The sequence below is a fragment of the Microtus pennsylvanicus genome, chromosome 10, assembly GCF_037038515.1.
Source record: "Microtus pennsylvanicus isolate mMicPen1 chromosome 10, mMicPen1.hap1, whole genome shotgun sequence".
Taxonomy (NCBI): Eukaryota; Metazoa; Chordata; class Mammalia; order Rodentia; family Cricetidae; genus Microtus; species Microtus pennsylvanicus.
The window spans coordinates 30,914,782-30,927,654 of NC_134588.1; the positions used below are offsets into that span (position 1 = coordinate 30,914,782).

Here is a 12,873-nt window from a genome sequence, read left to right on the forward strand (position 1 = left end):
TGAGCGATTCCTGTCTATTTTCTACTCCAGCTTCTCTACTTGGGATCCTATGCCCGAGCCCCATAGCTTCTCAGACCCTGCCCTGTCTCCCTGGCACCCATCCAGCAAGAGGCTTCCCAAACACGCACTGTGAAGAAGAGGTTTGGAGCCATCTCTGCTGGGCTGCAGAATGTTAGCGTCACGGGGCATGCTATTTCTTCCTGGTGGAAACCCTAGGAATGCATTGCCTTAGTTTCCCTTTGCCCACCAACTCCCTCCCCAACCCCGAGCCTGCTTTTGACCTTCCAGATGGGTCAGTGCTCTGCCTGTCCTGCCTAGCCTGGGATCTTGGCCCACAAGATGACCGATTATAATAGCCACAGGATTAACATAGCAGGCATTGTCTTTCTCTGACTATAGGGTGGGTATTATGTGTTCATCAACAGTCCTAAAAATACCCGGTAAACAGGTGCAGCCCTGCAGTCCTGGTCTCCTGGGGTCAGTTAGCTTCTGATTGACATGAAGATTAAGCAGGGAACGACTGTTAGTCTCCCTGGGTTCGAAAAATGGAGGTGGGATACCATTTGGAACCTGGTCAATGGGGAGTCCTTAAAGCCCACTTGGAGAAGTACATTGAATGTCTGCAGATACTCAGGCTTTCACGTGCACGAAGGGGACCCTGCTGCCACTGTGACTCAGCTGGACCCCAGTAACACGCCACCAAAACCCTGCAGGCAGCGTCCTAGCTCACTGGCACCAGAGTCACAAACAATTAGGTTTGGGGCCTTTTGAGGTTTTCGGAGGAGCATGGGCTGGCGCTGCGTGTTCACATGTCTTGGCAAGAGGAAAATGTCAGTCTGCTGGTTCTTGCCCTAGTCCTTCATGGTTCCTCTGGCCTGCCAGGGCCCAGATGTCCTTCATTCTGCTTTCTGTTCCCATCTCTGCTCAGCTCCACATCTGGTCTGGTCTGGTCTGGTCTTTCCTCAGAGGAGTGCTGGTTCCCCCAGTCAGAGGCTGTGTGTGTGCAGGGTGTGTGTGCACTCCTATGTGTGCCCTATGGTATACCCCGCAGCATGTATCTGCCCTGTGAGGTGTGTATGGTGGGAGGGGGTGGGAAGGAGGGGCAGCTGGAGGGGCAGTGGCTGTTCTATTTTTACTGGCCAGTTGCCGGAGGCCACAGTTTTCAAAGCCTGCCCTCAGCTCTGCCCCCACAGCCTGCAGTGTGTGGTGAGGCTCAGGTCAGTCTAACTCCACGAGGATTAAACTAGGTAAGTGTCCATAGCCCTGACTGTGAACCCGGGCAAGCCAGGATAGAGAGCTGGGGCTTTATTTAAAAGGGAAAAAAAGGTTTGGGGGATGGAAGATGTTTCTTCTTTGGATAAGTAGGCTTGTCTCTAATACTCATAGCCCTTTGTCTATAAAATGGCACCTCTCCTGTAAAATGCTGTGTGTGTGTGTGGGGGGGGTGAAACCTGGAAGGACAGAACTGTCCCACATGTTCCCCAGGAGCCCAAGGCAGCACCTGGTGGATTACGCTCCCAGGAGGGACTGCAGCCAGTGCCTTGAAGGACAGTGCTCCTGGTGGGAGGGGGGTCACTGGGGAGCAGTGACAGCGGTAAATGCCTGCAGTGGCGGGACAAGAAGACGGCTGGCATGCAGGACTCTAAGGAGACAGCTCCAGAGGCCGTGTGGACCGAAGAGACCATGTTATTTCTTTGTCCTTTGTCTCTGACAGATGCTTTTAGCTCACTTTCCCTGTCTCATCTGTACAGGGAACAAGCAGGTCAAATCAGAATGCCAGTTCTCTCCACTGCTTCTGGCTCTGGGTTATAGAAGGAATTGTGGGGAGTCCTCTCATGTGGTAGGCAGATGGCAGCATTTGGGGTGAGAGCACAAGAGCCTATGAGCGCATAAGTTAGGACAATATCTACACTGTGGTGTTGGGATGAGTGTGTGTGTGTGTGTGTGTGTGAGTGTGTGTGTGCGTGCGCGCGTGTGCGTGCTAAAGAAAGCCACTACCCCAAGTTTGGAAGTCATAAACCCAAAGAAGTTCAAACCCTGGACTTCCTGGCCACAAACTTGGTGATCCAGCTTGTTAACACCCTGTTCAGGAGCATGGGGTGCCCTTGAACTGAGAGCCAAGGTCAGGGGTGGGAGCAAGCAGAGCTTGAGTCTACTTAGATGTTTGTGTTCCTATCAGGTGTGTCAAGAGGCCAGTTTCTTTCTCTATGCTGTCTCTTACACAGGTTTACACACTCACACACATTCAGCCTTGGCGTGGAAAGCTGAGAGTCTCGGGGCCAGGAAGGTGAGCACTGAGTCTGGCCCCACAGACTGCTCCCTTCCCTCTACTTCTGTGTTTTCTGTTATCTCCTCATTTCCCACTCGCGGGACAGATGGAATCCGGCCCTCCAGCCTCTCTGCTATCTACATCCTGGCTTCTAATCAGGTTCCTGCTTGTCTTCTGAGCCTGTCAGTGTGGGTGTCAGAGCACGGGTCAGGGCCTCACGCTTAATGTGGGACCCCTGGGCCTGGCATTTGTCAGCGAGGCAGTTGGGGACTGCCTGGAACTTGGCAGGAGGCCCAGGTTGGCCCCACACTGGAGACAGTGGGCTCTCTAAGGGATGGAAGGAGGACAGGCATGGCTAAATGCTCACCAGGGTGAAGCACATCCCAGGGAGACAGATGTGAGACCTACTCGGCTGTGCCTTGCATTCCCAGAGGCCAGACAAACGTGGGTGGGGGTGGGTCTTTGTCAGCCCGTGTTTCTTTTTGGACTTCCCTGGTGTCTTCAGAAGAGCCAAGCTCTTGACCAGCAGCTGTGCATGGAATCTAATTTCAGCTAAGCATCTTGGGAATGCGTGGATGGTTCCCACATCTCTTCCCCTGTGACCCCTGGGGACAGCTGAGACTCTGGGGTCACCTCCCACTTAACCTCACTCTCTCCATGACTGAAGTTTAGGTGGAAGGCTCCCTAACAGGCTAGGATTCAGGAGAGGAGGGCCAAGCCTGGTCACTGGGCTCAGGGACATTCTTTACAGGCACAAGAAGGGTGGCTATGGAATGACATTACTGGTGGGCACCTTGCAAGGGCCCTGTAGTACTCCAAACTAGGTTCATGAGCCAAATCTAAATATGAACTCTGAACTCCATACCTGCCCCTCTATATACAGCACTCCTCCCACTCCCCACTGTCACAGGCCTCCTGATCCACCCTACACATTAGTTCTCAGCCTGGCTGCTCCCGCTTCCCTGAGCTTCCGTACAGTCATTTCCTCTACTCTCTGCCTATGCGCTCCAGGATGCTCTAAGTCAGCGCCCAGACAAGAGGTTGAATAAGGCCTGTAGCCTCTGCAGCCTTCAGAAGCCCGCCTTGGCCTGGGCCCAGAGACGCCTGTCAGCAGCTTCAGACTGCTCAGCAGCTGTGCTCTCTCAGAGGACGCCAGGCTCCTATACCGACTCCATTAGACAGGGTCGTCATGCCTTTAGTGATGGATCTTGCTTTGCTTCCAAGTGAGATGTGGTTTGAACAAAAGGTTCAAGGGCCAAATACTAAGAAGCCCAACACTTATCTAAGCTCCAATTTTGCCAAGAGGAAAACTGGCCAAGAAAGAGTGAAGACACACAAGTATTTTTTCCCTCCTGCCTTAACCTCTACTCAGGTCTTCTTGCCACCTACCCTTGGCACTCAGGAGTTAGGCCCAAAGGCACCCAGCGGCCAGCTGCACGCCAGTCTCTGTGCTCCTCCGCTCCTCCTGCACCTTCCACAGGTGACATCTGGATTCAGCTGCATGGTCAAGTCTCCCGCTATCGAGTCCCGTTCTTCCCTCCCAACCATGTTGTCTACGGATTCTGCTCTGTTTTGCACCAGAGTCAGAACATTTTTCTGGAAATAACCACAGGCAAATGTGTTAGGCTGTGCAGGTCCTGGGAGGATTTTGTCCTTAGGTTCTGTTTTGTCTTTGATTAAGTAGAACAGATGAGGTATCCTGTTGGAATCTGTCATGCTGACTATTTCCTGTTGTCTAACTCCCCACACCTACAAGGGGTTCACAGCTGAAGGTACGGTTTTTCCATTAATGACTCCTCTGTCCCCTCTAGGTGCCGCCTTGCTACCACCATGCCGGAAGTGTAAGTTGTTCCCTCCCCGTGCAGGGTTCCTGGGAGGCATGTCCCCCTTCACCACTGACGTGGTGGACAGCCTGGCTCCCTTCTCCCCCAGGCTAATCCCAGCAGACGCTCCTGAGATAAGGATGGACCTTAGTTTCTGGTCAGCGTGCATTGCTTCCCTGAGGGGTCCAGGAACTCCCTCAGCTGAGCAGAGCTCACTCCCAGGTTGGCCTGTGCCTCAGAGCTGGCCTGTCAGTATGGATCAATGAACTGGACACACTAGGCTACCAGATCACGTGGGCATGAATGAGGCTTCATTGCAGGGAGAGAAGTTTTTGCATTAACTGTGGCCCTCTGTCAAAGTTTACAAGGGCTCCCACTAGATCTCCTACAACTGCGAATGACCAACATCTTCCAAAAGGAGAGTCCAGTAGCCCAGAAGGTTGTTGGGTTTTTATATTCTTATTTACTGAAACCCTGAAGTGGTCCCCTGCCCGATGGCTGATGTCTTCCAGACATGTCATTGCTACCCGTACCCTCCTCTCCAACAAATGTGCTTGGTTCTGTTGTTGCTCACGTTGTGCTCTCTGTTCCCACCCCTCTATGCTCTGCTCTGTCCTCGGTCCTTCCTATGATGGATGCCTAAAGGGAGGTGAGTGATGCTGGGGTTTCTTAGTTCTTCAGCGTGATGAAGGTGGGGTGGGCCTGAAGAGAAGTCAGGGAGGGTGGGTATGCCAGTGACTGAGAAACCTCCTAGGAGGAGAGAAACCAAGAGTGAAGATTCTCTATGATGCTGGGCTCCCAGGATGCAGGGAGTTGCTGCTCCAGGGCACAGTGCCCCTCAGGCATAGCTTCGTACCGTTGCTGAGGGAAAGCTCTCCCTCAGCTTCTCTCAATGTCTCTGCATCCCAGGGGGCACCATTCTGCCCACTGAAACGCTGATGCTGCACAAAGCCATGTCTGAAAGGTGAAGGTTGAGACTGAACATTGAGGAGGGAGTAGAGCTGTGGCCTTAGGTTCTCCTCGGGATTGTGGTCACCCTGGTTCTGGACACTCTGTGGTGCAGATTTCCTCAGGCTGCTCAGAACATAGCGTGCATATCTCCCCGGGGTGAGGATGGAAGGAACAGGCGATGCGCTGGCTGACTCAAGTGGAGAGGCAGCGTCACCGACTGAGGGAACACCAGGCCTGGATAGTTTTAGGAGAAGCAAATACACTATTTTCCAGTGACCTATGAACCCTCAAGTTTCCAGAAGCTCCTGTTAAAGTGAGTCTCCAGGGACTGTCGGTTAGCTGAAGAGGTCATATACTCACTGAGCAGTGAGGAAACAAGACTGTGAAAGGTCTTTCGCCATGGTGTGTCTGGGTGGGTGAACCAGGGGCTGTAATGGCTACAGCAACCGGCCACTCCTCTCATTACCTGGAGTGTAGGCTTTCAAAGAGGAAAAGGTAAGCCACTGTGAGCAGATCAGAAGGTGTGTGCTCAGTGTGCTAAAGCTCATCCACGGCCTCCCCCAGCCACTCCCACAAAGCCTCATCACTTCTGCCTGACGTACGGCAGGGACAAACCTGTGCTCTCCCAGGGATCACGCCTGAAATAGGCAGGCGGGAGCAGCAAGGAGAAACCCAGGAGAGACACGAGGACTCCCGAGCCTCATGGTCCCATTAGTCAGCAGCGAGGGTCTCTGTCACCTTCACCACACGGAGGGACACTGCCACCAGGCTGGGACTTTAAAAATTCTTTTACATATGTTCTTCTGTGTAGCCCTTGACCTTCCACGATGGCCCTCAATACATGAGCCTCCTGTTTTAGCCCCAAGAGTGCTAAGATTACACATATGCCCACCATGCCTGGCCTTGGCGGGGACTTCCAAAGCGTTCTTCAAACATATCTACCTAGTCATCAAGAATTCGCCTGTGCCGTTTTTCCCAGCACCTGGGGGTGGATCTCTGAATTTGAGGCAGCCTGGTCTACAAATCAAGTTCCAGGACAGCCAGGGCTACACAGTGAAACCCTGTCTTGAAAAAAAAAACTCAAAACAAAAAAGCAAAGCAAAACAAAACCCCAAACAAATCCCAAAACAAACAAAGAATTTGCTTGCTCGTTTTGATTAGAAGACACAGCAGTGTTTTTATAGGTTAGAGAATTCTGTGGGTGACGGTGACTATAGGGTAGTTTGATGTCCACAAAGACATACTTCCCTTATTTGGGAAACCTGTAGCTTATGTCTCCGGCAGGAAAGAACATCAGAACAGAGCCGCATTATCACCCGGAGTGCTAAAACAGGCGCCCATTTTAGGCTTTTTACAAAGGTTGCTTATCTGTGCCCTCATTTTATCTTGGCGGCACTGTGGACTAAGTACAGCTGTCAACATGCTCGCCTGCAGATGAGGAGGTACCCGCAGGAGGCATATCTGCAGAATATGCAGCAGAGGGTGGATTGGAAGGCAGGGCTTCAACTGGTTTAGTCCCAAATATGAGCTTGAAAAGCCCTAAAGCAAGCAGAGAATTCTGGGTAATGATGAAGAACCGCAGCTAGTGCTGTGCTGGCCTGCGCCAGAATTCCAGTTATATAGCCTTTACCTTACCATTGGTCTCTCCTTCTCATCCTCAGAGGAAATCCAAGATCACTGCCTCCCGCAAACTCATGCTGAAGGTGAGGCTGGTTCCATGGGAGATGGAGGAGCAGCCATATAGACTCAAAGCGGGCAGGAAGGGGAAGGTGGGAGACCGAGCAAGGGTAAGGGAAGAAGCCTATCCATTGCCGGAGCTGACTGGTGACCAGTGACTTGTATCTCCGGTCTCTCCTGGGGAGGGGTTTCTTGGTAGAGGGGGAGGAAGGGACATGGTTCATTTGGTCTGTTTCTCTCTTTGGAGCACTGTGAGACAGAAGGGATAACAAGGATGGAAGAGGGAGACTGGGTATGCCATGTGAGCCACTCTGTGTGACTTATACAAGGCCTGCCAGCAGCTACTGCACACACTGCGACACAGAGCGATGGTCTCAGACCTGGCCTGCTGAGTCTGGAGGCTCTTCCCCTCACTTGGTGATGCTGGGTAGGGAATATGAGGAACCAGCCTTGGTTCAGTGACTTTGTCCTTTGCAGAGCCTGATGCTGGCCAAGGCCAAGGAGTGCTGGGAGCAGGAACATGAGGAGCGAGAAGCCGAGAAGGTGCGCTACCTAGCGGAGCGCATCCCCACGCTGCAGACCAGAGGCTTGTCCCTCAGCGCCCTGCAGGTAAGCCTGGCAGGCTGGGAAGGGACCCTCTGTGGGTCTTGAACTAACACAGCTCTGTAACTTATAAGGTGCTCTCCTGCCCCTAGCGCCCAATCTCACAACACTTGTTGAGAGGGGAGGAGTCCCAGGGGGAGAATGGACTTAGTTGGGCAGAACCAGGGACTTGCTTCCCGTCAGCAGGTGCAATGGCATGGCCTGGGAGATGGGCAGGATTTAGGAAGGCCCTTCCTTCAGAGATCTGCAGTCCTTTTAGAGATGAGGCTTTATTGTTTTGATTCAGTTAGCAATCGCTTTAACACCAATGATTGACGAGAAGAGACTGGATATAAATATTTCTACATGTCTCCCATGGAAGTGGCTATTTTAATTCTATTGTTTTTGTTTAACATACAGTTTTCTACTATTAACTTAGTTTAACATATAGTTTTTCTATTATTAATTTTCTACTAAATTAACTCATGTTCCTTTTATGATAACAATAATTTTTAAGAAAACAACTATGAGCCTTGTTTAGAGGCATGTGTTTGTAGTCTCAATGCTCAGGAGATAGAGGCTGGAGGATTGTGAATTAAAATTTTTTTATTTTAGCTTTTCTTTTAGAGACAGGGTTTCTCTGTAGCTTTGAAACCTGTCCTGGAACTAGCTCTGTAGACCAGGCTGGCCTCGAACTCACAGAGATCAACCTGCCTCTGCCTCTTGAGTGCTAGGATTAAAGGCATGCACCACCACCACCCGGCTTAAAGATTTTTTTGTTTTGTTTTTTAAACTTTTCTATGCAATACATTTTGATAATATTTCTTGTCCCCCAGTTCTTCCCAGATTCTTACCTACTGGGCCACTCAACTTTATGTTATTTCTCCCTAAAAAAAATAAAAAAAGAAAAAAAGAAAATCAAAACAAAGAGGAAAGAAGGAAAGAAAAGAGGGAGGAAGGGAGGGAGGGAGGAAGAGAGGGAGGGAGATAGGGGGAGAGAGGGAAGGAGAAAATCAGGCACGTGGTGGCGCTCTTTTTTAATCCCAGCACTCAAGGGCAGGCAGATCTCTGTGAGTTCAAGGTCTACAGAGTGAGCCAGAACAGAGCTACATAGTGAGATCCTGTCAGAGAGAGCGACAGAGAGAAAGACAGAGAGAGAATATGAATAAGATAAAAAACAAAACCAAAAGAAGCATGGAGACGCAGAGTCCATGTTGTGTGGCCATCTGCCCTGGGCCTGGGTCTTCAAGCACCAGGGACACTCCAGTCACTCCAGTGCAGAAAGCAGATTCCCTCACAGTAACATCCATCACAGACAGCTTCTTGGTTAGGGGCGGGGCTCTGTGTCTACTTTCCCTTCTCAGTGCTGGGGTTGAGCATGTGTGGGTCTTGTGTGTCTCTCACAGTTTCCGTGAATTCATGTAGTGGGGATTGTGAATTCGTGCCTAGGTACCCTCAATGAGAGTGTTTTCAGGCCAGCTGGACTACATACTGACATGATCTAAAAATAAAAAGTAAAAACTAAGTTAACATTTACAAAAAGCTTGAAAAAGAAAGCCCACAGCGAGCAGAAGGAGAGAAAAGGCTTCCACTCTGAGGTGTTGCCACGATGGAGCCTCCAGCAGCTCCCGTCCGGATCACACTTCTGAGAAAGCAATGGGCCATAGGGCCGAGCATGCTCAGTGTGGAGACGGAAAAGGGATGCTGGAGCTGGTGTCCCTTTCCCCTCTCCTCCACTCTCATGACTTCACTCTGCACCCTCAGGACTTGTGCCGAGAGCTACACGCCAAGGTGGAGGTGGTGGATGAGGAGCGATACGACATTGAGGCCAAATGCCTCCACAACACGAGGGAGGTAAGCGCCAGGGAGGGCGGTAGGAGGCTAGGCCTGGTCCGGGCTGGGCCTGGGCTGGGCGGGCTGGACAGCACTTGGCCCAGCCTGTCAGCATGAAGCTTTAGCTTCCCACCCTAGCCCCGTAGGCCGGATATGGGCAATGGGCGGGAAGGATGGTCACACGTGAACAAACTTCCTCCCCACCTGCCAAGTGAGCTCTTCAGAAGTTGCTGCCTTCGCTCTCCCACACAAGTAATCAGATGTCTGTTAATGACATCTTACCTTCCTGAAGGACTTTCATGTGTGGTGCCTCCTTTGATCCTCCCTATATGCCTGTGGGTGACATGGGGACTATTACCTAACCCTGACTAATGAGGACTCCGAGACTCACAAAGGCTAAGAGCTTGCTTGGCTCAAGTCACAGAACAGGGGTCCTAGTATGCATGCTGTTCTCTGGTTCTCCCCTCTCCCGTACTCAGTGCTCCGTCTGCGTGGGGCGGGCCGTGAGAGCATTAGGGTCAGCCAGCAGAGAAAAATGGGGAAAGGCGGGACTTCCGGTGCAGGCGGGCTGCTTCCCTACCCACTTCCTCTTGCCAGGAGGGTGATGTGTGACGTCGTTAAACTCCAGAGAATTTCCTCATAGACCACACCCTGGGATTCCCAGGGTCTAGGATGTAGGACTTTTGTACCTGCTGGGTCAGCCTAGGCTCAGCTGCTCTGCAGGCCCCCTGGGCAGGGATTGAGCAGCCAAGCTAAAGATGAAGGGACAGAGGAAAGCAGTTCACACTCCACACAAGGCTTCCCAATGTGAATGGTGGCTTAGTGACTTTTCGTTTATTTGAGGCGTGGTGACAGGGAAGGGGTGAGATTAGCCACTTAGCTTAAATCTGTGAAAGTTCATGGTGACTGTTTGGAAAAGGATAGTTGGTTCTGAGCACCTCGGAGAATCTAGCATGGAGCCTGGGAAAGTTGGGGTGTGTCTCTAGCTGGAAGCCTAGCAATTGGATCCCCAGGAAGAGAGGTCTGGGTCTAGCGTCCCCTCCATAAAGCCTGGCGCCTTCCTGCCTACAGATTAAGGACCTGAAGCTGAAGGTCCTGGACCTCCGTGGGAAATTCAAGCGTCCACCCCTGCGCCGGGTCCGTGTCTCAGCCGACGCCATGCTCCGAGCCTTATTGGGCTCCAAGCACAAGGTCTCCATGGACCTACGGGCCAACCTCAAGTCTGTGAAGAAAGACGACACAGAGAAGGTAGGGCCACTCTCCTCAGACTCCTGCCTGCCGCCTACGAGCCTTCACCTATCGCTTCTCACACAGCCTGAGGCGCTCTAGTCAGTCTGTGAACTAGAATATTCTAGAGCCCCCTATGAGGGCCGCATCAGAAGAGGGAAGACGGGCTGCTTCCAATATGAGGGGAAGACTGGGCTGACTGAGGAGTTCTGTGTCAGTTCAGGGGCGACTATTGCCCCCGTCGCCACGGCTTCTCGTTGTGGCTGTGGCAATATGAGTGTGTAGAAATTGGAGAACTGGGTTCGATTACTTGCCTAGCAAACAGCAGCGTCAAGTTTGCTGGCCTCACAGTGTATGCCCAGAGCTGACAGGCACTGTGTGAGAGAACAATCTCCAGCCCAGGAAGCCTAATGGATGAACAGGCTAGACCGCATGCTGACAAAACAGAAACCAGTCAAATGGAGGAGGTGACCCTGAGCTGTGGTGTGTCACACGGGAGGCTGTTATGGGGCTTGGAGGTGAGGCTGGCCTGTGATACACTGGAAATCAGCTCTGTGGTCCGATCACAGCATGCTAGGACCTCCCATCCACACAGCCTCACATTTTCTGTGGAGCCTCAGCATAACCTGTGCCCCTGTCTGGCCAAGGCATCTTCCATCACAGGCTGGGCAGGAGCATCGGGGTTTCTTTGAGGAGGTGGATTCTCTTCCATCTAATGTCTGTTGAGCTCAGGGGCCCTTCGTAGCCCCTGCAGCCTGGTGAGTTTCTAACATGGTTGTGGGTTACCCACAGGAGCGACCAGTGGAGGTGGGAGACTGGAGGAAGAATGTGGAGGCCATGTCTGGCATGGAAGGCCGCAAGAAGATGTTTGATGCTGCCAAGTCCCCGACTTCACAGTAGAGGTGCCTGGGGGAAGGGGCTCGTCCTGGGATCCTTCAGAGTCCCCAGGGCACTCAGGATACATAGGGGATGGGAGGCTGATGCAGTGTGCAGGAGAACCCTTTGTAGTTAGCTCTCTCGGGCGCAGGCGCCCACTCTGGTGCCTTCAGACTCTGGGCATGGCACGCCTTTGTCAGGTCCTTTCACCTGCAAACTGGGGCTTGCAGCTTTCATGTATTCCTGGCTGCAAATGGTTTGATTGGAAACTGTGTGCCCGGGGGACATTAGGAAATCCCAAGGCTGGCAGAGTCTGAGAGTCTAAGGTTAGATGCTCCCCAAGGTCCTTCCAGCTCTAATTCTCCAAGAGTCTCCCATCTTCCACTGTCCTCAGTGACGTCCTTTACTTGTATTCACTCAAAGAAGCACCCTAGTCAGTGCTCCAGGGGGACACCAGCTCAGAGACGCTACCCCGCCCCCCAAGGTTGGGAGGGATTGACAAAGAGGTGGAATTGGGCATTAAAGCCCTGCTGTGGGAGCATGGAAAGGAGGCGCAGTGGGCAGGTTTACAGCAGCACAGAGCAGACAAGGCTCTCTCCCCAGAGCACATCTCAGTTACAGATAGGGGAGGGTTCACAGAGGAAGGGGAAGGGCTGAGGGTGCAAAGGTCAGCGACAGTGGAAAGAACCCAGTCATGGAAGATGAGAGGACCGGCTCCAGCCTAGGAGCTGTGGAAGTGTGGAGAGAGAGGGAGCTCAGGTTCTGGGCAGAGCAGCTGAGGAGTCCCAAGAGTGGCACAAGGGAGAAGCCCCAGGGATGATGGGGACCATGCTTGCTGTTGTCAATCAGTGATGCCTAAATGGCTAGGATCTGTGTGATAGCGTCTCCTCTCTGTCCTTGCAGGTTGGCTTGCTGTATGACTCTGGGGTCATGCTTTGGGCGCCTTCCTCCAGCCCCACTCACCTATCTTTCTGCCAATGCTGGAGCATCCCTGCTATGTCCTTCCTCCCTCCAGCCTACATGATCACCTTTGGAGCCGGGATGAAATGGCACCCAAAAGAGAAGAGAGATGCGAGTGTCTGAGACCTCAAGCCAGAAGCATGGGCTTCCAGTAACCCACGAGGCACACTGGGGTTATCCAACCAGGCCGAGGGGCCATAGGCTGGAGAGGGAGGCAGAGAGAACGCCTTCCTTACAGTCCCATCTTGCCACCCCCATCTCTGTTGCTACCTGCTGTGTCCACAGACATCACAACTCCTCATTAAAAATCCAGGTTCCTGCTGGTTTCCGTAGCTCTGTGGTTAGTGCTCAGAAGAAAGGGGTTTGAAAAACTTCAGCCTTGAGTCAGGAGCTCAGGATCAGAATGGAAGGCTAAGGGTTTGGTGACAGCCTGCTAATGCGCCCCAAGGAATCTTTCTTCCAAGTCACAGTGACATCACACACTCTCAGCATCCAGAATTCTCAGCTCTCTCAAGCCGGGATCTCTGACAGCCCATGTGTCCTAGCTTAGACTCTAGCTGTCAGAGGGGTGTCCCATTTGGTAGCATACCCCTGCTGATTTCCCTAGCCTACAAAAACGTGGACTATCTGGTGCCTTCCATGCACCTAACCGTTGTGGGCCAACAGGTCAAGGTG

General features: G+C 52.3%; 1 protein-coding gene across 1 annotated transcript; it reads left to right on the forward strand.

The window, feature by feature from the left end:
- The first annotated feature begins 1,151 nt into the window (after positions 1–1,151).
- On the forward strand, positions 1,152–12,530 carry Tnni1 (troponin I1, slow skeletal type). Its single transcript, XM_075988074.1, has 8 exons — positions 1,152–1,247; positions 4,081–4,114; positions 6,705–6,746; positions 7,198–7,329; positions 9,067–9,156; positions 10,207–10,383; positions 11,155–11,264; positions 12,142–12,530. Exons 3-7 carry the CDS (start codon positions 6,738–6,740, stop codon positions 11,260–11,262), a joined length of 516 nt encoding a protein of 171 aa, XP_075844189.1. The 5' UTR covers positions 1,152–1,247; positions 4,081–4,114; positions 6,705–6,737; the 3' UTR covers positions 11,263–11,264; positions 12,142–12,530.
- The last annotated feature ends 343 nt before the right edge of the window (positions 12,531–12,873 follow it).